Raw genomic sequence first — 24,887 nt, forward strand, 5'->3', positions numbered from 1 at the left:
CCTGGCCCTGCGTCACCTGCCGGGCCGCCCTGGGTCCGGGCCCGGCTGCCTTGGCGGCTGCCTCTACTTCTCTGGGACCTCTGCTTCTCTGGCCTCTGATCTCGGCTGTCTCCGGGGGTCTCTTGTCTCTGGCCTGCTCCTCTCCTTCGCTGCTGACCCAGGGGCCTGCTGGTCAGACTGGCAGGAGCAGGCTGACAGGCTTGTGTGCGTCTGGGGGGGGCGGTGGGAGGCGTGAGGCCCGTATGAGGACTGGTGCTCCCCTGCTTGCTCCGCCCCCCCCACAGCTGGGGGAGGGGGGCAGCCCCTAGGCGCCGAGCTGGAAGCTGCAGGTTCCCAAGCCCGACAGACCTGACGCTGCTGCAGGCAGAGGCCCAGCCTGAGCGTAGCGGGTGCAGGAGTAATGGTGGGCATGGAATTCCAGCTTAGATGCAGCAAGCTCCTCAGATCCCCAAGTCCAAGGCCTGCTTCCGAGGGTCCCATGCACTCCCAGAGGCTCCTGTTCCCCTGGCCCCCTCTGCCTGCAGGCTCTGCCTCCAAATGGGCTCACACTATCCGATGCCCCATAAACCCAGATGTGAAATGAAGCTCTTTCCTCCATTCCCACCTAAATCCCTATTCACAGAAAGCAGATGTGAACAGAGTCAAATTTTCTAAGGACCTGGGTCTGTGTGGGTGCAGGGGCGACAGAGGGAGGAGGGGCTTATTCCACAGCTGATCAGATGACACACGCAGCAGTGGAGAATTTCCCCTGCGAGCTGGGAATTTCCACTGCTTTGTCCTTGCCCCGTCCTGTCTCCCTTGCCCGCCCCCTCCCTCTCAACCCTCTCCCCTCCATGCCCTGCTCTCCTCCTTCTCAGGGGCCTGAACAATTCCTCTCAAGTCTCACACAGGGCGGCTGAGCCATTTTTGTGACAATGCGGGCCCTAAGGTCAGCCAGGCCCTAGGCTCTGCCCTTTTAACCCCGGCAGCATATCAAGCTATTTTCCCAAACAAAGGGATCTCCTCCCTAAGAAGAATCTGTGGAGCTGTTGACGTAAGTCTTCACTCTTCATCACATCCGGGGGGCCCTGACCTCACCCCTGGCCATAACTTCCTGCTCAGTGGATATGCCCTGGTTGTCTTCAGGCTCCTCAAATGTGACCTGTCTCAAAATGAGATCTTCATCTCTCTCTGTGCGCCCCCCACCCCCCATGCACTCTTCCTGTTTTCTCCAGCTCAGCTGGGAGCACCTGGGAAGCATCCTTGAACCTTCTCTCCCTCCTGCCCCCAACCAATAAGGCATCAAGTCCGGCTGATTTGGAATCCTAAATATTTCCTGACTGGGCCCTCTTCTTGCCACCTGCTGCCCTGTGGCCTTGAACGAGTCTCTCTGTCTGCTTCCTCACTCAGCTCCAATCAATTATCCACACTGCAGCCTGAGAGATCTTTCTAAAATGCAAATCTGATCCTGCTGCTCCTTTGCTAAAATCCCTTCAAAGTGTCCCTCATGCCAGGCCTACAAGGTCCTCGGGGATCCTGCTCCTCCTACCTCACCTCTCCCCACTCCTTGCTTTGTCCTGTGGCCTCACCAAATGACCAGTAGTTCCGCAACACGTTATGCTGGTCACTCCTTGGAGGACGCTCTGTCCCTCTCCTTGGATAGCCTTTCCCACGTCTTTTGCTTGGGTAACTCCTAACTCATCCCTGAAGGTCAGCTTCAGAGTCATCTCCTCCTTTGCTGGGTGATGACCCCTCCGTGTGCTCCCCCCCCCATCTGGGCACTTCTGTACACTTCAGTCACTGCAGAGTGCCGTCATGGTGATAATGTGTCTCCTTAATGAGGCGGTGAGCCCCTCGGGGGGCCGGAACCAAATTTTGCTCATCCCTACATCTAGTGTCTTGCACAGGGATTGGCCATAGTTGGTGCTTGATAAGTATATTTTTTAAAGATTTTATTTATTTGACAGAGAGAGCACACACGTAGGAGGAGAGGCAGGCAGAAGGAGAGGGAGAAGCAGGCTCCCCGCTGAGCAAGAAGCCTATATGGGGCTCAATCCCAGGACCTCGGGATCATAACCTGAGCCAAAGGCAGACGCTTTAACCTACTGAGCCACCCGGGTGCCCCGTGCTCAATAAATATTTATTGATGAAAGAATGAATGAATAAAAGCTTCTTGACCTCCTGGAGGCAGGTGAATTTCACATCTACTTCATTCCAGCCAGCTCTTCTTCCGGCCTTATACCCATCCCACCTGGGACTGAGCTCTCTGAAATCTTCAAGTGGAATAGCCCAGCTCTGGTTACAGGCTCTGTCCATGCACCCTCTTCCATTCCCTTTCCTGGCCTCACCCTCCCCTCCCCAGCCAGATCCCCTGGCATCAGTGCCTCCACTGTCCTGCCCCCCCCCCTTCTCTCCACCCCAGCCCCTGCATGTCTCCGTTCCTTTCTCCTCCACCGCCCTCTGGCCCCATCCAGATCTGCGCCGCTGAGCGCCGCTGGAACAACTCGCCCAGCATGCAAGCTTCTGCCACGAAGAGTCCACGGGTCCCTGGCTTCAGCGGGGGTCACAGCTCTGCTCAGCAATCCTTACACCATCCTCAGTCGGCTTTCTCTCTCCCCATTCTTCTAAGGCCGACTTCCAACCTTGCCCACGCTCTCCAAGTGCCCTACTCCAGCTTTCTTCTAGCAGCTCAGCTTGCCCCCTGTCCTACCTAGAAAGAGAAACTAGCAGGTAAGACTTCTTCCCATCCTTCTTCCCCAGCCACAAACCCACCTGCCACTGCTCCATGCCCTCACCAGCTTCCCTCTGGCCCTGAAGAAGAGGCAGCCCTTCTCCTGTCCAGTCAGGGGCCCCTCCTTGTGCTCCTGGCTCCCTTTGAGCGACTGGGATCCTCTCTGGGCTGGTCCCAGTCTTATCTGGGGTTTTTCACTTCTCCCTCTCAAGGCCGAGACTTGAAAATGGGGCCTGGGTAATCCCAGAGTAGTGGAGAGACTGTGGGTTTGAGGAAGGCTTTCCTCTTTGTCTCTCTCTCAAGACTTTGCTCAGGTCCAGTTCCTCTATGAAGCCTGCCCTGATTCTCCTCTCCAGCCAGTGGCTACTTCTGGCTTTGACCTCCTCAGGGCCTTCCCTGTTCCGGTGGAGACCCATGCTTGCCTGGTCTCAAAGAGGCTTTCAATAAATGCTCGAGGGAGGAAGGAATGTGGCCACGGGGGCAGCGTGGGCGACCCTCCTCCCTGGCACGGTGGGCTGTCCCAGGGAACCTCAGGGCATCGCTCTCCCTCCCTTCCTGCGGACAGGGCCGCGGAGGGCTCCCCTACACCCCACCGAGCCGCCGTGAAGCGCACCTGTGCGCCAAGCAGCCGGCAGCGCTAACGCCTAGCTGGTGAGCGCCTTTGACAAGGCAGCACGGGCGAAAGCGTTCACACATCGCCATGTATACCGCACCCCTGACCAGTGGGTAACTTCTGTGAGCTGTTTCCCCACTTATAAATGGACATAATTCTCGTTGCCCCATGTGTCATTTGGGGTAAATGTGCTGATACCTAGGAGAGTGTCTCTGAGCCAAGAAAATTTTGGTTGTTCGGATCGCCCTCCCTCACCCCTCCAGGGAGACAGGTGTGAGGACTGGGGTGGGGTGGGAAGGGTCCTGGTTGCCATGGCAGCTCCCAGACAAGCAGCTCCCGGGGCCCCTGCTCTGGGCCCTGGAGGCTGAGAGAATCAAGGGCAGCCGAGCCCTGGTGTCCAGCTGGTCTAGAGCAGCGCCTCCTGGGGCCCTGTCTGGCCCAGCACAAGGTCGTTCAGCCCCTGAGGCCAGGTGGGCACGGGCCAGGGCTTTGCTCCAGCTCCAGCCAGCACCTCCCCGGACCCTGCCAGTCCTGGGCTCTACTGCGAAGCTCTCAGGTCCCTCATGCTCAGAGGCCCTTTGCCAAGGCCCCACGCCCAGCTGCCTACAGCTGCCTGTCGGTGGCCGTGGGCTTTTAACCCCCTAGAGGCCTGTCCAGCTGCTGTGGCGGCTAAGTCCGCGGGGAGTGGGGTGTGTAGGTGTGCGCACAAGGGGCAATGGGGGCTCTGACTGAGGTGCTCTCAGCTCGGGAAACAGAGGGGGAGCAAAAGGGAGGGGAAGGAGGGAGGTACTAGGAGAGCAGAGGAGGGAGAACGAAAGCACCCAGAAAGGGAAGGATTCAAGGTGGCTTCCCTCGCGTCATCTCACCAATCCTCCAGAATTGTGGAAGCCTCGTCCACACCTGACAGAGGAAGCTGAGGCTCCGGAGGGGCTTCGAGAGCTCACCCACCCCTCAACCCCTCCTCCCATCCCCCTAGACACCTGCGGCCAATTTCTTCCTTTACCCCCAGCCCTCCTCCATCTCCCCATCATGTCCCCATGTCCACCTTCCTACCAGGTGAAAACCAGCAGGCCCTGGGCAGAGGGGGAGGGGAGGAGTAGGAAACCTCCCGTAGGAGAACCAAGGCTTTTCCCGGCTTCCATTTCCAGGTGGAGCAGAGGCTCAGGGGGTGACTGAGCACGTGTGTACTTGGGTGTGATGCACGGAGCCAGGTTCCCAGGTCTGGTCCTCAGCAGCCCTGTGAGAGAATGGGGGAGGGTTGATGTGGCTCTTCACACACGCATGCGCGTACACACGCGCACACACACACCCCGCGTGAGCAGTTTATGCCCAGCAGACACAGCCCCTTGAGTACAACTGAAGGTCAGTGTAGATGTGCAGGGCTACTGTGTGCGTGTTCATGTGTGCGCAGGCCTCTGTGCGCTCCGGACCTGAGCGGCCTCCAAGTTCACACATCAAGGAACACAGCGCCCCCTGCTGGCCAAACCACCCGCCGCTGCATCTTGAGGGCCCAAAGCCCTACGGGGGGGACCCGCACCCTCTGGCCAGGCCAGGCCTGTACTCCCTCGAATTGGGTGCCCCACCCATCCCTGAGGGTCTGTCTCCCGTAGGCCCACCGTTCACCACGTTATGCTCCCCTTCCGACCCATCAAAAAAGGAACGCAGGTCGCTGGGCTGGAGGGAGAGGCTGGAGGGAGAGGCCCAGTCATGTCTGTGCCTGTACCTGAGGCCTGTGGGGGCGAGAGGGGTAGGGGTCCTCTCTCTTCTGCATCCCCTCCCGGATAGTGGACTGGGGGTAGCTGCTTCCTGGTGGCCTAGGGGACACAGGCCTGAGGGACTCCCCCTACCCCCGCGGGGCTAGGGCCCAGACCCAGGATTTGTGTTAGAGGAAGCCCAGCGGCTGCGGATTCGGTGGACGAGGTCCCCCCCTGCTGGTCGGAGCTGGGATTTGCGGCCTGGCTCGAGGGTAGGGGCCGGGGTGGATGAGGGCAGGTGAGGGACTACTCCTTTAAGGGGGCCCTGTGAGGTACACACACACACACCCCTTTAGGGGGCCCTGTGAGGTACACACACACACACACACACACACCCTCCCATTTACCGATACTAGGCTCAAGTTTGAAGGAGGGCTAGGAAGTCTGGCCCTCCTCACCCATGGTCCCTGGGACTGACACTGGCCAGCCAGGGTCTATGGCTTCTTCCACGCCGCCTCAGTCCCTCTCCTGACCCTACTGGCCCCTCCTCTTCAGAGGCAAAGCTGTAAGACCACAGGAGAGGTTCCCATTCCGGAGAAGCAGGAACTCAGGTTCAAACACTCCCAGGAGAGCAGGTGCCCAGAACTGGAGTGTGGCTGGGGTACCAGATGCGTATGTGCTGTGTTCTGTTCACACTAGTTTATTGAACACTCACTGAGGTGCTGGCCCTGTTTTCCTTCCATCCCCTGTCTCACTTTATGTTCCCAGCAACCCATGAGGTGGGTTCAAGTATCCCCATTTTATAGATGAGGGCTCCCTGCTCAGCGGGGAGTCGGCTTCTCCCTCAGCCCCTCCCCCTGCTCTTGCTCCTGTAGGCACTCTCTCTCTCTCTCAAATAAATAAATAAAACATCTTGCAAAAAACAAAACAACAAAAAAACCACAACTCAGAGAACCCATGTTACCCAAAGTTGCAAAATAGGATTTGAACTCCAAGCCAGACTCCTTAACTATGATGCAGGGCTGTGTCCCGAGCTGCTCTCCATTTTCCCTACAGAGAGCAGAATGGGCCCAGGTATCTCACTCCCTTAATCTTAAACCAGTCCCTCAGCAACCCTGTGAGGGAAGCATTTTTATCCTTGTTTCATAGCTTAAGAGACGGAGGCTCAGAGAGTTTAAGGCGGCTTCCTAAGGAGTGTCAGGGACAAGGGGACAAGGGCAGAGCAGAGCCACAGGCCCAGAGGGGAAGACAGTGAGAAGAGAGGCTGGCCGAGGCAGGAGTGAGGAGACCCAGAGAAAGGCAGGGCTGGCTGTGCCACCTGGGTATGCTGGGGGGTGAGGCAGGGAGCTTCTCCCTCCGACCGCAGGCTCCCAACATGGCACCTTTTTGGAACAGTGAGGTGCAGAGAGGGGAGTCCACGGCTGTGTCTCCTTCCTGATGACAGAGCCCCTTGGCATCTCAAGGGGCTGTCAGCTGGTTCAATTCTCCTCCACCCTGCCTGGCACACCCTGGCACTGGGGCCAGGCCCTCCTCAAGTGGCAGAGACTTGACATAGCTGAGGTGGGAGGGGCGAGCAGGTGAGCGACTGGGTGAGGACCACTCCTCTGCTCCCACGGCCCCCTCCTGACCTCTAGCTCTGTTTCTATGTCTTGGTCTCCTCTCCCTCTCTCTCTTCCCGACCTCACCTCTCTGCCGCTCTAAGCCTTCCCTCGCCTCAGCTTCCCTGTCCTTCCACAGAGAACTGTGCAGACCATGGAGAGCATAAGGGATGACAAAGAGGAGACTGACTGTCCAGAGGGACAGAGACGATCAGTCAGAGTGTCCCAAGGAGAGGGTCTAGGGAGAGACGAGGCAGAGCATGAATGCCAGTGGTTTATTGGTAAGCCCCTGCTCCAAACACCAGCAGCCCTACCCCATGCATCCTCGAGCAGAAATAAATAAGGCAGCATTTAATGAACCAGTTTGTCTCCCTCCTTAGGCAATCTGGGGAGGGGCAGCCTCTGCAGTCCTAGGGACCGGGACCCCTCTGGCTCCTAACGGGGGGGCGGTGGGGGAAGATAGGGGCATACAGACTGCTGGCCACCCCTTCCTAGCTTGGCCCCAGCGCAGCCTGTAAGCTTGGTGCTACTTTCACAGTCTCTGAGGTCTGACCTCACGGCAGCAGTCTGCCCTGTCCCAGAGAGACCCCCTCCCCATCAGACACCAGCCCCTGGCCCCAACCCAAGAGTCCCATCATGGGTTACTGCTCCCATCCCTAACTGTGAAGCTGGGAGAGCCAGCACCTCCTCCCTAGCCCAGAGGACCCAGCTGTAGGGGAAGGAAGCTTTGCTGTCATATATATATATTTTTGCCCCTATGATTCAGGGGCTGGGGGGCTGGCCCCTGCCTGGCACTGGTCAGCGGACAGTCAGCTCCATGGTCTTCTTTCGCTCCTCTCGTTGCTCTTCCCAGTCCTCCTCAGGCTCATATGTGCCCTTGATGATGGCCACACGCTCACTCAGGCTCAGGGAGTTGGGGAAGAGTAGGTAGAAGTAGAGGATGGCAGCCAGGATGGCCCCCACGATGGGCCCTACCCAGAACACCTGGCGGGGACATGGCAGTGTCAGGGGGCTGAGTCTCAGGCCTCGGAGACCAACAGCTTCCCCTCCAGAGGACAGACCCATGGACCATCAGAGGGGGTGGACCTACAGACTTCCAGACCTCCAGAGGGAGAGATTTCCTCCTGCCCAAGGAACAGATATACTGACACCCTATTCCTCAGTGACAGGGACTTGGCCTACAGACACTCAGATCTTCAAAGGAGACAGATCCCCAGAAGGACAGGGCCCCCCAGCCTCACCCTAAAGAGAGACAAATGACCCTTCGGAGGAAAAAGACATGTAGATTCCCGGAGAGACAACAGAACTCCCCTCCTTCCCACACAGGGAATGAAACAGACCCTTGGAGAGAGAGAACATGAGGAGGCGACAGATAGACTGTCCAGAGGGACAGGCCCACAGGAAGGAAGACTCTCAACCCCCTCAACTGGAACAGATAAATAAAACATCAGAGAGGACAGACACACAGACACGTTGCCCTCCCCCCCACCCCCGTCCCACCCCAGAAGGACAGACACAAAGTCCTCAGAGATTTACACAGAGGAACAGATCTCCTTCCCTTCTTTAGAGGTATACCTCCCCACCCCACCCGAGCCCCAAACCAGGGTCCTCTGCCATTTAACTACCCTTGTCCTTGTTCTGGTTGTGTCCCATCCCCTTCTATATCCCTTTCTCTCTCCAGCCACACCTCCCAGGGCCACCCCCAAGCTCTGGGCCCACAGCATCCGGACAGTCCCGGGGCTCTTGGCCAGGTTTCCAGGCCCTCATTGCCAGGGAGCCAGGGTAGGGCCGAGACTCACCCAGTGAGCAGCGCTGAAGCGATTCATAACCACTGCGGGGCCGAAAGAGCGGGCTGGGTTCATGGAGCAACTGGTGAAGTAGATCTGGACAGAGGGAGGGAGGTGGCGAAGGGGGGCAACATGCTTGTCCAACTCCTAAAGGCCCGGTCTTTCCCACAGTCACCCAGAAGTTCAGGGGCTCAGCCAGGTCTCTGAATCAAGTCTCCCAATTCCTAGGCTGGTGACTTCTCCCTCCACGGGTCCCCATGCACCCTTCTTTCTTCTCAAGTCCTGTGCTTGGGCTTGATTTCCTGCCTTCACCCCAACTCCCACTTACTGCCATATTCCCTCAGGCTAGAGAAGATTTCGGGGGATCCAGCCCGGGACAGGGTACAGCAACCCCACTCCAGGCCTTAACTGCTGGGGTTCCTGGCTCAGAAGGGTGCTGCTCTAGGGCCCCGTTATTTGCCCCGAGGGGCTTCCCACAACTCCAGCCAAGTGGCCTTGTTGCTCACCCCCACGAGGTGGCCCAGTGTGACGGAAAGGCCAATGGACAGGGCCGGAGAGCCCACAGGACTGGTGCGGCGGGTGTCGGTGGAGGAGAAGATGCAGAGTGCCAGCTGGAAGGTCAGAATCAGCTCCACTACCATAGCCTGGCCCTGGGTTGTGTTGTTGTTGAGCTGCAAGGGGAGGGTGGGTTAGAACCCCTGCCTTCCAGCTCTATGGCCGGGGGCTTGGGGGACGGGCTTTTGGCCTCCGAGGACACTTAGAGTCATTGTACCTGGAGGCCAAGCCTTGCGCACATCAGGAAGGTCATTTGCTGAAAAGACTGAAAAGACCTGACAGTGTGCGCAAAGCTTGGAGCATAGGCCTGTGGCCAAGGAGCTGAGGGCAAGAGGAGCTTTTCCTGGACAAGGTCCTGTCAACGGTTCTGCCCAGTTCCCACCCCCACAAGCTGGCATTTACCCTCCCGCCTGTGGGCAGCTGCCCAGTCTGCCTACTGCAGCCCAGACTGCCTCCCGCCTGTGTCTGGCCCGCTGCCAGCGCCAACCCCAAACCCGTCTCTCCGGTGGGGCTGACTCACGGCTTGACAATGGCCGACAAAATCCTCCTCTGTGTTTGATTAATGAACCCAGTTTGCATGGGACATGGGGACTGAATCTGGGACTGTGGGAGGGGGTGAGAGCAGGGAACCAGGAACAGGAACCCATATTCAACAGACCCTACACACGGGCACCACATTAGGAGGTTCACATGCGTGGTTTCTAAATGTAACCCCCTTGACACCTGCTGTGGTAGGTTATGACCACCCCTACGGAATGGCTGAGAAAAATGAGACCCAGAGGAGCAAGGGGCACCCAAAGCCAGGATTACAGCCCATCTTTGGTGGTTCCATGAAACTACTCCAATGAGGAGCAGACAGGAGCAGGGAAGGTCCCAAGAGGAAGGCAAAACTCAAGGCTGAGACAGGAGAAAGCCAGAAGTTTCAGGCAAGAAAGGAGGGACAGTAGGCACCAGGAGAGAGGCCAGGAAGCGCAGCAGGAGGGGAGTGGGCAGCGGAGGTGGGTATGAACCAGGGACGCTAGCAGGGGCACACCCCAGCCTGGAGATTCATCTTTCTGACCTTCCTGACCACACTGGCCCATTCTGTGGCACCCGTCTTTGACATGGGGCCCGGGGATCTGGTCAGGAGCCCACTTCAAGGTCCCTATCCCACCCCAGCCCCTTGTGCACTCACCGCGTTGACGGCCAGATTGCCTCGGGCATTGGGCGGTGCCAGCCCATAGAGGATGCCCGCCCCAGCAATGGCGCCCACCAGCTGGGCCACCACGTAGAAGACAGCCCGGAGCAGGGAGATCTGGTTGCCCACCAGGAGGGCCAGCGTGATGGCAGGGTTGATGTGGCCGCCGCTCACGGGCCCTAGGGCCTGGGCCAGGGTGCCTATGGCCAGGCCAAAGGCCAGCGAGATCTGCAGGATGCTGGGCAGCGCCGACGGCCACTTGAGGGCCGAGCCGAGGCCAAAGAAGACGAAGATGAGGGTGGCCAGGAACTCAGCAAACACGGCCTTGAGGAAGGCCACGGAGAACACCTTCTTCTTCATGGTGGCCGCGGGGGCCTGGCGGCGGCGGCCGCGGCGCAGGACGCCCGTCGGGGCGGCGGTGCAGGGGGCGGGGGGCTGGCTCCCGGGCGCGGCGCGCTCTGGGGCGCCCACTGGGTGGCTAGCGACCTGGCGCGAGCCGTGCAGGGGTGCGCTATATAGAGGGCGGGCGCCCCGCGGGGGGGTGAGCGCGGGGGGGCAGTGGGCGGCTCCGGCGCCCGGGGCCCAGCGCAGCGCGCAGGGAGGGAACCTGGCGGCCAGCGCCTGCTCGCAGCAGCCCCGGGCCCCGCGCGCCCCCGGCCCGGCGCCCGCCCCCCCCGCCGGGGCGGCAGCGGACGCGCCCGGGCCACGTGACCCAGGCGGCGGCCGTGTAGGCCGGCCGGGCGGCGGGGGACCCGCGCATGGTGCGCCCCCGACGGCTCCCGCGCTCTCCTCCGCGCTGCTGGTCCCGGGCTCCCTGGGAGACTTCGCCGGGTTCGGCCTCGCGGGTCCTACAGTGCTCCGGGCGCCTACCTCCGCTGGCCCTCGATCTCCGTCCCTTGTCTTCCCCTTTTCTTCTCCTCGGGCTCTGGGTCCAGCTCCTCCTTTTCCTCCTGCGACGCGGGCATCCTGATGTGGCCTCACCCCCCGGCAGGGCTGGAATGAGGCGATTCTCCGAGGACAGCGTCACTCAGCTCCCTGCCCGGCGGTGGCGGGGGCGGGTGGCCGGGCTGGGCCGCGCGGGGCGGTCCAGCCGGCCGTCGTGGGCCTCTCCCTGGCCGGGCCAGGCTGGCTTCCCGGGTTGGAGCGGGAGCATTTTGGGAAAAGCAGGCGCAGTGCCAGCCCGGCCCGCGCTTGGCAATCCTCGAAGCCCAGTAGCCCCAGGAGGCGCCCTCTCCCGGGCAGCCGAGCGAGCCCCTCCAGGAGCACAGAACTGCTGGGGATCCCAGCGAGTCCCCAGGAGGATGGGGGCCGGGAATTCACTTCGTTCATGGGACGCGAAGGGGCATGACCGAGGGCGGTTTTGCTTTGGGTCAGGGAAGAGCCCCTGGGATTGGGGGTCGGAGTTTGGTGCTAGGAGGGTACAGGTGCAGTGCTGACCTCCCATGCCAGGTCTTGGCCTCTCCCGCTTTTCTGCCCCTGCCGGAGGCCCCCTACTCTGCATATCTCAGGTTTTTCTTTTCTTCCTCCCACCGCTCACCTCCTCCTCCTCTGTCTCCTTAGTCTTCCCCTCCTTCAAATCCTCAGTCTTTTTTTTTTTTAAGATTTTATCTTTTTCTTTTTTTTTTTTAAAGATTTTATTTATCTGACAGAGAGAGACAGCGAGAGAGGGAACACAAGCAGGGGGAGTGGGAGAGGGAGAAGCAGGCTTCCTGCTGAGCAGGGAGCCGGATGCTGGGCTCCATCCCAGGACCCCGGGATCATGACCTGAGCCGAAGGCAGACGTTTATCGACTGAGCCACCCAGGCGCCCCTAAGATTTTATCTTTAAGTAATCTCTACACCCAACATGGGGCTCCAACCCACAACCCTGAGATCAAGAGTCTCAGGCTCTACCTGAGCCAGCCATGCCCCTCCACCCCTCTGCCCCTCACTCAGTCTTGATTTCTCTCCGTCTTGCAATTCCTGCCTCTGCTCTTTCTCCTTCAGCCTCTCCCTCCAAACTCTTCCTTTTTCAGACTTCTTGTCTCTCTCTTCAGTCTCCTGGTCTGTCCTCCTTCTAGCAGTCTCTTTCTCTCTCATCTCTGTCTCAGTCTCCCTCGAAATCCCCGTCCCTCTATCTCCTTGCAGTCTCAGTCTGTCTCTTAGGCTCTCCCTCTTTTTCTCTTTCCAATTTCCCTTCTTTCCCCCCTTGCTTTCTGTTTACAGTCTTAGCCTTAGGCTCTCAGTCTCTCCTTGCCTCTGTTTCTGTCTCCTGTTTTACTTCTTCCGCCTCTTAATTTCTGTGACTTTCTTCGTTTCTTTTCTGTCTCTACCTCAGTTTCCAGGCCCGTCTCTCTTACATGTGTTCTTTTCTACTGCTCCCACCCCTGGACTAGGTGACACTCTCTTCCAGCTCCCCTCCCCCTCCCCCTGTCCTTATCCCTTCCCTCTGAACTCCCAGCTGCTCTCCACTGGCCTTCCGAGCCCTCCTTCTTCCCAGCCCCACGTTAGGCATGTAGGGAATGAGGCTGGAGAGCCCTCCAGGGCTTGGAAGAGGGATCCGGGGAGAGGAGTTCCACAAAAGACCCCACCGCCTGCTACCACCACGTGTCCTTGGGAAGCACTCAGCACAGTGCCTGCTACAGAGTAAGGCTCAGTAAAGTTTCCTCATGTTGTGTGTGTGACTATAATTTTACAGCCCCCGAGGGCTCTGTGTGCCGTTACACAGAGGGTGCCGCAGAAGGAGAGAACAGGTGCTCCTCTGGTAGTCTCTCCAGCAGGGGCTAAGGGGAGGGGCCCGGAGGAAAGCCAAGGACCTGGAGGATCCGGCTCTGGGCTCCGTGGCAGCTAAGATGCCAAAGAAAACAGGGACCAAAGAAACCCCACTATTGTTCCGCCTCAGTTCCGTGTTTCCTGCTGGAGCAGCTCCTTTCCCACTTCTTTCCTCTTTTTTTTTTTTTTTTTAAGATTTTATTTATTTATTTGAGACAGAGAAAGGGAGAGAGTGAGCACGCAGGCGCACACGTGCAAGCTTGGGGGGGGGGGGGGAGCAGGAGCTGGGTGGGGGAGGAACAGAGGGAGAAGGAGAAGCAGACTTCCTGCTGAGCAGGGAGCCCGATGCGGGGCTCGATCCCAGGACCCTGAGATCATGACCTGAGCCGAAGGCAGACGCTCAACCATCTGAGCCACCCAGGCCTCCCCCATTTCTGTCCTCTTGACCCAGGTCTGTTTGTCCTTTCTGCCATGGGTCCTGGAGCCCTGCCCCTGGAAGAGCATGGCCGGTGTGTACTGGATTTTCATCTGGGCTCGCGGCTCAGGGCTCAGCGCAGGCCTGTCCCAGACTGGAATAGTGACCCTGATGACTCCATAGACTCAGAGGGAGCAGTTGGTTACGTTTCCTAGGCCTGTGCTTAGGGTCCTTCCATCTCTCTCCAACCATCTGGGTCACTCTGTTCCAAGGCTGTCACAAGAAATTACTGCAGCTACTATGTTCTGGAATTGTCTTTGCCCTGAGCACTTGGGCTCTGCGCTGGCAGCCCCAGAGGAATGCTTCCTTGGGATGTCTCTGGACTGGGAGATAGATCTCCCCATCTGTGGCAGGGAGAGTTAGAACCCCTTAGGGAGAGCCCTTTCCCTCCTCTCCTGATATAGGGACCCCTGTATTCCCTGGGAGCCATTGAGGGCTGGAGGCAGAAATGGTAGGGTAATTGGCAGCAGAATATTCCTCTGGGGCTCCACGCATTCCCCAGTGTGGGGGAAGAGAGTTATTCATTCCTTCCTACAAAGACTTATCGGACAGTTCTTATGTGGCAGGCACTGTTCGAAGCACTGGGGATATAGCCGTGAACTAGCAGACTATTTCTCTGCCTTGAGGAGCTAATATTCTAGTGAAAGGAGACAGACAATAAACAATGGGTATATGTAAATTATACAGTGTGTTAGAATCTGGTAAGTGCTAATGGAAAAATAGAATATGTTAAGGGGGGCTGGGCATGCTGGGGTGGGAGTGGAGGTTCTTTGAAATTTTAAATGGGGTATCAGTGTAGGTTTTACTGAGAAGGTGACATCTGAGCAGACTTGAAGGAAGACAGGGAGAGGTCCATGCCTGTATCTGGGGGAAGAACATTCTGGGCAGAGGGAGCAGCCAATGTTGCCGGAACAGAGGGAAAAAGGAAGAGCAGAAGGAGATGAGAGCAGAGGTGGTGGAGGGGGCAGACTGTGCACCAGCAAAAGGCCCACAGGCCTCACTGGCGAGAAGGAAGAAGTTGCGGAGCCAAGGACTGCTATGGTCTGACAGTTTTTAACCCCACCCCTCTGCTCCTGTGTTGAGAAGAGACCAGAGGGACAGGGATTAAAGCAGGGAGATGGGTAGATGCCTACCCAGGGAGAGGTGATAGTGGCCTGGACCCCAGTGGAGGTCCTGATGGTGAGAATGATCAGATTCTGGATCCCTTGTGCATGGAACCCTGACCGGAAGGCCTGATGGGAATGCTCGTGGTGGGTGAGAACGAGGAGTCAAGGGGGACTGGAGCTGTTTGGCCCGTGCATCTGAAAGACTGAAGTTGTACCATTTGAGATGGGGAGGACGGTGGCAGGAGCAGGTCTGGGTCTGTTAGTTGGGGACATGTTGAGTATTAGGGGTTGTCCTGTCCTGACTTTCCAACACGGTGCTAAGGCCAGCATGAGGAGACCAAAAGGGGCTGTTCTGTTCTTTACTTTCTCTGGAGGCCACACAGCCTGCCCATGTCTTGGTGCCCCCTCCATGGTGCCACCTGAGTCACAAAGCCTGGGATGCCCATTTTGGCCAGGTTGGCTGTGGAAATTTGCCATCACAGGCTCCCTTCGTTGGGCTGCTTATTCAGCATCGAAATTCCTTCTGCACCATACCCAGCAGCAGCTCTGGGGGGCTCAAGACATGTGAGAGACCCCGGTTTGTCTTCTGGCACTTTGGAGGATATTGACCATCACTAAGTTGTGGAAGAAATAGCACTAACTGGCAAATGAACATTTATTGAGTGCTTAATATATGCAGTGCACTGTGCTAGACCAGACAGATAAAGGAAAATAGGTAGGAGAATGCCATCCAAGAACTAGAAGGAGCCCTGCCCCCAAAGGGCTTACAGTCTTGCCTGGGAGGCACTGCGTATACACAGAATCACCACATGAAAGCAATATTTGCAGGCACAAAGTGGGGATGTGGGAATGGATGCTGCTGGGACAGCTCAAAGCCTTCTCTGTCCCCAGCTTGAGGGCCTGGAAGCCTGTCCACCTGCCTCCATGCTGCCTGGCGCCTGTCTGGTTTTGGGTGTCTGACCTCCATCCTCCTCCAGACTAGGAGCTTTTCAAGGGCAGAAACCAGCCTGGTGTTCTTTGTCCTTTTTTCTCTACCCTGCTGCGGCCCTCCCCGAGGGCCTGTGTCCACCACTAGACAGAGGGCTGGGCTGGACAGCCTCAGTTGTCTGCTCTGGTTTCTGCCAGGGGCGCCCAAGGGGGCAACTAGGACTTGCCCCAGACCAGACCTGGTCTCTCCTGAGCTCCGAATGGACAGATCATGGGATTTTGCAGTCAAATGCTCTATCCCTGAGCTATACCCCCAGATCATGGGATTTTTGAACAAGAAGGCCTGAGTTCAAGTCTTGAGTCCACTACATACAGCTGTGTGATGTTAGATCATGCTCTGAAATGCAGTTCCTTAATCTATAAAATGGGAAGAACAGTATTTGCTCTGCCTGTCTCACCGGGTCGGGAGATAATCAGGGGGGATGATAGGGAGTGCGTTGGAAATGCTAAAACCCTGCGGACCTGGAAGCTGCCCTCCTTCCCTAATCTGCCTGAGGTTTTAGCCTGAGGTTGGGACACAAGAGATACTGGCTAGGTGTCAGGTCCCCTCCATCCTCATCATTTTGAATCGGCTTTGACCTCTGACCTTAGTGACCCCAATCTGGGCAATCAGGGCAGGAAGTTGTGGTGATGTCACATTTGGTTTTAGGTGAGGTGCAATCCAGGAAGCGGGATAGACATAAAGAGAAATTCTTGGCACCTTCTAGGGGGATCTGTGGGGATGAGGTGGGGTGGGGATGAGGTGCCTGAGACACATGGAGGTTTGGCTCACAGCTCAATGCCTTGCTGCCTTTGAACTTCGAGAGCAGTACAAAGTACAGCCCCAGAGGTCACTTCGGTCTCTGATACAACCTCTCCTCTGGTAGTGAGGCCAGGTGGCTGTCACCAGCTGTCGGGGGGTTCGGGACCCTTTTTTCCATAGCACCTATGGGCCAAGGCAGCCTTTTTCTGACCCCAGAGGGAACTTTGGTCAAGGAAGACAGAAAAAAGCATAGATGAGAAGGTAGGCACACTCCCAGAGATGTTCCTCATACACCGTCCATCTTTGAAGGGAGTGGAAGGCAGGAAGGGGCTGGAGAGTCCGGTACACTGGGTGCTCGGTGCCTTGTGAGACAGACAGCGACAGAAGCCTGGAAGCAGGGAGGCCCCAGTGCATGGAGAAAGGGGCTCAAGATGTGATTCTGAGGTTAGCTATGCAGCAGACTGGAGAGGGACGGAGAGAATGGAGGGTGTCTGGGTGATGGGAGGAGGAAAGTGCTAGAACAGCTAGGGTGCACTCAGGGCCGGGAGAGGTGAAGAGGCTGGACCAGGATGGGGTCACCCCCAAACCCATCTCCTTCTGCCCTGACTCTCAGGGCCATCCTTGGCACTGGCCACCAACTAAAGAAGGTAAAAGAGGCTGAGGATCAGGCCCCTTCTGTGCTCTACCCGCAGGAGGCGGAAATAATGAAATAATCCCAATAATGCGTGCTAATGGTATGAGGAATTACAGTTCACACAGCATCTTTACATGCATCATCTCACTTAATCCCACTTAATCTCATTTGAGAACCATTGCACTGGCCTGGAAATGTAGAAGGCCAGGCTCTAGACGCAGACCTGCCTCTGCCTGGACAAGTCATTTCCCTTCCGTGGTCCTGCGAGTGCTAGGCTGCTCTGGCCCCCAGTAACTGAACTAGGCTGGAAACCTGAAGGGAGGGAGAGGAAGAGAGATTCCTGGGGAGCGGGGCCTGTGGCCGCACGCCTGACCGCCCTGGCCAGCCAGCCACAGGTGCGTGCCGGGAGAGAGGCCTCACTTGCGAAACGGAGTGTCTCCTTCCACCAAGTGTCCAATTGCAAATCTCCCCCTCTCCCAAGACAAAGGCCGGGCCCACAGAGGGCTTTTGTTTTCTCTGCCACAGGCTAATCTCTGGGTCTGGAGCACCGTGGAGATGGGGGTCTCCTGCACACATGTAGGCACGTACACACACATACGGGCATGCACACTCGTATGCCGGCTTCCTTCCTTGAAGAGGTCTTCCCTCAGGGCAGAAAGGAGGTCCTTGGCCACCCAACCCTCCCTTTTCCCAGAGGCCACTTTTGGGGAAGCCATTCTCTGGCTGATAGTCTCTGTCTCTAGCAATGGAAGTTGGCAAACCTTGGGGCCCAGCGCTGCAGCTTGGGGGAATTTTCCAGGAGAGGCAGGGTAGGGGTTGCCCATCAGGGCCCTCCCTTCAGCCCTCTCAGGGGCCTCCAGACCCTCCCCTTCCCTTCTCCTGAGGAGCACTGTCTTAGAGCTCCTGGGGAGGATGGCGCTGCAGAGGGAGGAGATTTATTGCCCTGGGGGGAGGAAGGGGTCAAGAGGGGAGGGAGAGGTTGCCAGCCAGCGCACTCCCACCACCACAGGCCCAGCCACTCACACTCAGGAGCATGCACCTCCGTGCACTTGGGGACAGAGAGACACTGGGGAGGAACGCACACTTGCACACTGCAAAACCTGCCGCACCGGTCCCAGACCCCCCTCCCCCGCCGTACCCGGTGCGGCCTCTCCAGAGCCTTCCTCTGCCTGCTGGCTTCCCTCCCCAAGCGTCCAGCTCCCCGCAAGGGGCCAGAGCGTCCGGACTGCTCACTGCCTGCAGCCTGGGGGACAGGGGGTCTGCCGGGCTCACCGCCACCGCCTTCGGACCTGGGGACAGGAGGGGCGGGCTGGGCGGCGGGCGGGCAGTCCCTCGGAGCTCGTCCCCCCGGAGCCGGGGGCCGGGGCCTCGGGGCCGGGCGGGCGGCGCGCTCAGGCCTTGCTGCCCCGCGGCTGGCTCTGCGGCGAGTGCAGCTCCACCGACTGCCGCCGCCGCACCTCGCGCTCCTCCCAGTCGGCGTCGGGCTCCTGCCCCTTGAGCACCGCCAGGCGCTCCGCCAGGCTCTTGGCGGGCGGGAACAGGACGTAGTTGTAGAGGAGGGAGCCCAGGACGGCGCCCACCAGGGGTCCGATCCAGAAGACCTGGGGCGGGCGGAGAGGCCGGTCGGGGCGCGGATGGGGTCGGGGGGGCGAGCCCCGACTCCCCGCGCCCCGCAGCCTCCAGACGCGCTCCCCCCACTTGGTGTCGGAAAGGGGGTCTCCCACGCGATTCATGGACTAGTGGGGGGGGGGGGCGGATTGGCGGACTTAGTAATGATGGCAGCGGCTGTTGGGGCAGGCGGGCTAGTTGGGGGTTAAGGGTGCGAATTCCAAGCGGACTGCCCGGGTGACCAGAGGCAATTTGCCCACCCTGTCTGGGCCTCAGTTTCCTTTCATTGTGATAATGCCTACGTCCTAGGGTGGTCGTGAAAACCAACAAAGCACTTAGAATAAGGCCTGGCCCCTGCTCAGGCTAGATGAGTGCTGAGTAATACAAATGTCTGCGTTAGCTAGTACAAATATTACCATTTACGGGGTTCCAGCCACTGTGCGAGCTGTTTTACACCTCACTTAAGGAACGTCACTTAACTCTTCCGGAAAGCCAACGAGGCAACAACTGCTATTATCCTCACTGAGGGATGTGGAAAGGAAGAACGAAGTGTTCTGCATCAGACCCGAGGGAGGAAGCCCAGGCTCCCCAGGAGGAGCGCGGAGGGTTCGCTGCGCTCCCACCCCCTCTATTCCAGCCCTAGCGGAGATGGGTTTCCGAGGGAGGGGAAGGCGGGGGAGGTTGCAGCCATTACCCAGTGGTCGTCAAACTTGCCGGTGACGACAGCAGGAGCCAGGGAGCGGGCGGGATTCATGGAGCAGCGAGTGTAGTGGATCTACAAGGGGAGGCAGGGGTCAGGGAGGGAAGGCAGCTGATGAGGACAGCGCAGGGAGTCCTTGTGCCCCTCTCTAGCCCTTGCCCTCAACCTCAAGGGAACCCCTGTGATGGGCGTTAGTCCGCATAGGTACAGGGTTCTGTATTCATTGGAGGCTGGAGTGAGATCTGGGGGGTATCTGGGAGTCAGACCTTCTGGGGTAGCCATATGACGGTGCCTCTGGGGAGTTCTGTGTATCTGTCCCCTCGGGGTCTTTGTGTCTGTCACTTTTGGGGGTCTGTGTGTCTGCTTCTTTGGGGAAGGTCTGTAGGTCTGTCCGTGGGGGGACTAGAAGCAGTGGCCCTGACCTACCCCAAGGAGGTGCCCCAGGGCCACGGAGAAACCGATGGAGAGGGCAGGCGTGCCCAGGTTGTCTCCACGACGCTCATCTGTGGAAGCGAAGATGCAGAGCACCAGCTGCAGGGTCAGGAAGAGCTCCACGGTGACCGCCTGGCCTGCTGTTGTGTTGTTGCTGAGCTGGGGAAAGAGAGACGGTGGGTGGGCGCACGCTGAGCGGGCTCCCCACTCCGGCTCCATCTTCCCACCCATCTGCGGTCAAGGCTCCAGAGAGGCTTCTGGGCTGGGACTGGAACACCGGGGCTCACCAGGCACCTTAGCTCAAATGCATGATGGCTTCTTCCTGGGCTGTGGCCCAAAGGTAGGGGGATGGACCCCAGGACTGCTGGTGGTCCCTAGGCCAGAGGTAGGAAAACTGACTCTACAGCCCGTTAGATTTGGGGGCTGTGATTACGTGCCTAATGTGAGAGGAAAAGGATGCTGAGGTCCACAATTTGTTTCCAGAACAAGAAGGGAGGAGCTCTTGACTGCAGCAGGAAGCTTTAGGGCAGGTAACAGAAAGGCCTTCTTCGCTCTCTAGGCCATAAGATACTACTGGTGTAATGAGAGGCCTGTGCTCTTTCTCCATGTGGGCAAAGGGCCCCCAGGGAAGGGTCTTAGGACTTGGGTCTAGGACAGTCCTAGTGCGAACCCTCACCCCATGAGCCCAGTGTACAACTCTTTCCTTTCACCTTTGCCTGTCCCCCTGGATCTTGCCTGTTCCACACCGTGCTTCAGGCCTGAGTTTTGCCCCGTGGATTTGTTCCCTGCACATCGTGCGGAGGTTGGGGTGGGCGCGCTGCTGCCCTGTACTGTGGCAAGGGGGCCTGTGGACCAGGTGGGGTGCTCATGGTCCTGGCAGACCCTGCCTTGGGTAATGAGAGAACTTGGGGCCGAGCAAAGAGGCGATTTCATAACCGGGCCGCACCCAGCACTGGATTTCTCCCTGGGTTTTGTCATCCTGTGCCCTACACCCTGCCCTCAAGCACTGGGCACTGCACCGGTTGGCACTAGGAGAGCTCTCAGCTCCCACACTCCTTCTCCAGGCCCTGAACCCCCATTCTTGGGTCCTAGCCATCAGGCTGGCACCCTTGGGTCTCTAGGGTCTAACCTCAGGCACCCCACTCCCATCGTCCAATGTTAGAGCCTCTAGTGGGGGGCAGTGAAAAGAGCTTTGAAGGCAGATATTTTGGAGGCCTGTAACTTGCCATGGGGCCCTATTTACTACTTCAGCCTCAGTTTGTCCTTCCATAAAATGGGGACAACATAACAGATTCCGGAGGACTGTGTGAGGACTGGAAATGACCAGGGCAGAGCCCCAGCCCCATTCCCACTGGTAAATGGCTTTTCTAAGGGAGAGGTGTGGACACGGATTTGGTGTCAGATAGCTCTGCATCCACTTCCAGGTGCTGACATCAGCTAGTTCTATGATTTGAGTCAATTGAATGTGGGGCCTCAATTTACCAATCAGGGTAGAGGGTTCACAGAATTCATCTTACAGTATTGCACCAAGAAATAGGTGATATCTGGCCTGGCAAAGAGCAGGTGCACATCAGTGGTAACTTCCTGGCGGCTAGGCTGGCCTTTCCAGGGACCTCAGAGGATGCCTGGAACAGTCTTGGGGGTCATCTAGCTTTCTAGCCTCAGGGCAACTCAGCCCCACTGCTGCACCATTCCAGCAAGGCAGGGTTCTCCCTAGTTCCTCAAGATGGTAAATGCTGAGCAGTAACTTGGGGGACCCCCTCCAGACCCTTTCCTCTCAGGGCCCCAGTTAACTGTCAAATGATGGAGGAGCAGGAGTGAGTGTCCCCATGGCCCCTTAGCATTCCCATTGCTCTGCTATCAGAGGAGATTCTCTAGCCACACATTTACTTTCTTGGCCATGCTCTTAGGAAGTTCCTCCGCAGTCTAACTGGACCTCTCCTTACTGGGAACAGAACTAATTTCATTCTCACTGGAAATAGTCACACTCCTCAATCTGTCTCCCACCATGGCCACTCTAGCCTTTCTTCATCCCTGAGCCTCAGCCTCATCATATTTTCCATTTTGAAGAAGAAATAAGTTCCTCAATTGGGATACCTCTGCCCCTTGCATGAGGAAGGGCCACCTGTGCAAAGGAGGGAGTGGCCACAGAAACCGTGTAGGACTCTTCAGAGACATCAGCGCTTTTATCCAGTGGCCCAGGGAAAGGCAGGTCATCGAGGCATGAAAGAGGCTCTTGCAGCCCTGGCTTGGGATGGGGGTGGAGAGAGACGTGTATTGAGGGGACACAGACTCGGCCTCCCCACCCATGACCTCGGATACCAGGGTGCTGCACGACCCAGGAGAGAGGGAGGGCAGGAATGCGGAGGGGGAGGGACTGTGGTGTCCTCCCAGCTCCCAAAGTGCCTAAGGTGTCCGATTAGCCACTGCTCGTGTAATCAGCAGTTAGTCACGGGCTCTGGGGACCTTCTCCAGGGTCTGGAGAGACCTTGCCTCTTCAGCTTTCCCTTGAGTTCTGGTGCTTTCTCTGGTATTGACATACTGTAGAACTCAGCCCATCCCTTCCCTTCTCTGAGCCTTAGTTTCCTTGTGTGCTAAACAAATCTTAGTTGATGGCTCAGGGAGGGGACATTGGTCAGGTGGAAAGATCATGAGTTTTGCAGTCAAGCCTGGGTTTGAAGGCTGGCTTCTGGCACCTTACGCAATGGATACACCCATCCCTACCTCGAAGCTCTGTTGTGAGGTGTCAACGTGTGGCTTGTGAGGAGCCCCTGCTGTGAGGCTCACACACGGATGCTGGAGAAATACTGGATCCTTCTTCCCTCGAGACGACCCTTGGGACTAGCACTCTGAGGTTGCTCCCAGTTCAGAAAGCACATCTGCTTTGGGACTTTGTCTTCTGCTGAGTTCTAGCCCAGCCCTCACTGTAAAGCAGGCGTCAGGTCAACCCTGATGCTGCTCTTCCCCCATGAGACTCAGGGCAGAAGGTGCCAGCAGACCCGCCTGGATCCTGCCTCTGCTCAGACCTTATTGCTCTTTCTACCCCGACTCCCTTATGGCACCTGTGTTCCTGGCTCCAGCATCTCTCCCTCTCTCCCTCCTACCTGCCCTCCATCTTTCTCTCTTCCCATCCAGACCCTCACCCAGATCTGGTCCCCCCCATCTCACCCTTTCCAAGGGACTCCCCAGGACCTGCCCCTTGGGGAAGGAACAAAGTTCTGGCTACTCACTGCATTCACAGCCAGGTCCCCTCGAATGTCAGGTGGTGTGATCTCATGGAGCAGAGCGGCCCCTGCCACAGCCCCCAGCAGCTGGGCAGCCACGTAGAAGGCAGCTCGGAGAAAGGAGACGTGGCAGCCCACCAGGCAGGCCACGGTCACGGCAGGGTTGATGTGAGCCCCGCTGACGTGGCCCAGAGCCTGCACCAGGGTGCCAATACCCAGGCCGAAGGCCATGGCAATCTGCAGCACAGAGGGCAGGGCCTGTGGCCAGTTGAGGGCCGAACCGAGGCCGAAGAAGACGAAGAGGAGTGTGGCCAGGAACTCGGCAAACACGGCCCTGGAGAAGGCTATGGACCGGAGTTCCCACATGCTGTGCCCTCTGTGGGCTGGCCCGGCAGTCACAGCCGAAGGAAGCTTGTGGGGCACGCTCTCTCTCTCTCTCTCTCTCTCTCAGGGTCTCTGGGGAGGCTGGGCTAGGGGCATTTATAGGGTTCTTCCATCCCGTATTGGGACACGTGAGGCGGAGGTGGAGTCTGGGTCCGTAGCTTGTCTCTCCTATGGCTGCCCCCACCCCCACCCCTGCCCACCCGCATGCCTATCACCCCATCTTGGCCTTCACAGCTGACTAATGTTCCCCATTAATAAGCTCCAGATAAGGACTGACGTCCCCTGATTTTCCGTGTTTGTTCCCTGGTTCCCCTAGGGCTGAGGCCCCAGGGCTTCCCCCACCCCCACTGGTTCTGTGAGTGGGGCTTCTCTGAGGGGATGATGCCAAACCCCCTCCCTCTGACTCCAACTATTGGTCAAGGCAGGGACAACACCTCACCCAAGACTGACCATGAGGGAGGATGTCCATGCTACTCCTTCTAGTGATTGGGAAGTTCTTCCTGTTGTTGACCTTCAGTTATTCCTTCTTGAAGGGGATGGAAAACAACGGGTTGGCTTGTGAGGTGAACCTTCCAAGGCATAAAGATTTCGTCTCTTCTGGGCTCACTTTCTTGTAGTCAATTACCCAGAAGTTCTTAAGCTTCATGTCCTCCCTGGAACTCCAGCCAAAAGGCAGCTCCCATAGCCTGGAGGGAGGGGGTGGTATCAGTGGCAGGGGGACCCTGTCCTGGGTGATGGGATCAACATGCAGTTGCCTGAGGAAGCTTCCAGCTTCCATTCCAGCATCACCCTGGTCCATCTCTGTGATTTACCCTTTCTTGTCCGTCTCTGTAAACAGGGGGTAATAAACCTACATGGGGTTGGGGTTTGGATTAAATGAAATAATGTAAAGTGCTCAGAGCCTCACCTGGCCCACAGTCAACCATCAATTAATATCAGCTATTATTTTTTTTTTTAAGATTTTATTTATTTATTTGACAGAGAGAGACACAGCGAGAGAGGGAACACAAGCAGGGGGAGTGGGAGAGGGAGAAGCAGGCTTCCCGTGGAGCAGGGAGCCCGATGTGGGGGCTCGATCCCAGGATCCTGGGATCATGACCTGAGCCGGAGGCAGATGCTTAATGACTGAGCCACCCAGGCGCCCCAATATCAGCTATTATTAATAGCGTTATTTATTTATACTCTGAATACTCGGAGGAGGAGAAAAGGTCTCCCTAAACTCACAAAGAGTGTCCCAGAAGCTGTGACAGGTTGTAGGCACCCCCTGGAGCTCAGAGCCACCCAAGCCACATGGGGAGGACATTTCTGTGAGGCAGTGAGCTGTGCAGGCTTAGGGAGGCCACAATGATCCGGAAGCGACTCTTTGGCCTTGCTGCCCACTCAGCCCAGCCTCTGGGCAATGCCACCTCCCACCATCAGTGCTGCCCTGGCCTGGGATCTAGGAGACATTTAGGTCTGGGAGTCCCCAGGTCCCACTCCCCTTGCTCTTCCCTCATCCCTCTGGCCCTGTTCCCTCTCCTGGGGACCCAAACACAGGGTCAGGCTCAGAGGGAAGTTAGGAGGATTGGCTCCAGACCCTGCTCTACCTCCTGTCCAGCAGGACCCCAGACAAGTCACAGTCGTAGGAACAGAAGTCTGGGAGGGATCGGAGACTGCAGAGTGGAGCCGTTTGTGGGCCCTTAGACGGACCATGCACCCCTTCTGGTCTCTC

The 24,887-nt window shown here is 57.8% G+C and overlaps 2 protein-coding genes across 2 annotated transcripts; both read right to left on the reverse strand.

Annotated features, from left to right (window-relative positions):
* Window positions 1–6,876: 6,876 nt before the first annotated feature.
* AQP5 (aquaporin 5) lies at window positions 6,877–10,593 on the reverse strand. The gene is made up of 4 exons (XM_032420614.1): window positions 10,132–10,593; window positions 8,909–9,073; window positions 8,415–8,498; window positions 6,877–7,599 (listed from the first exon to the last, which is right to left on the reverse strand). The coding sequence occupies exons 1-4, from the start codon at window positions 10,492–10,494 to the stop codon at window positions 7,414–7,416; spliced, it is 798 nt and encodes a 265-aa protein (XP_032276505.1). The 5' UTR covers window positions 10,495–10,593; the 3' UTR covers window positions 6,877–7,413.
* A 7,622-nt stretch (window positions 10,594–18,215) lies between these two features.
* On the reverse strand, window positions 18,216–23,205 carry AQP2 (aquaporin 2). Its single transcript, XM_032420858.1, has 4 exons — window positions 22,799–23,205; window positions 19,563–19,727; window positions 19,131–19,211; window positions 18,216–18,429 (listed from the first exon to the last, which is right to left on the reverse strand). The coding sequence occupies exons 1-4, from the start codon at window positions 23,156–23,158 to the stop codon at window positions 18,220–18,222; spliced, it is 816 nt and encodes a 271-aa protein (XP_032276749.1). The 5' UTR covers window positions 23,159–23,205; the 3' UTR covers window positions 18,216–18,219.
* Between the last annotated feature and the right edge of the window lie 1,682 nt (window positions 23,206–24,887).

Source organism: Phoca vitulina, unplaced genomic scaffold (assembly GCF_004348235.1).
Source record: "Phoca vitulina isolate PV1807 unplaced genomic scaffold, GSC_HSeal_1.0 scaffold23, whole genome shotgun sequence".
Taxonomy (NCBI): Eukaryota; Metazoa; Chordata; class Mammalia; order Carnivora; family Phocidae; genus Phoca; species Phoca vitulina.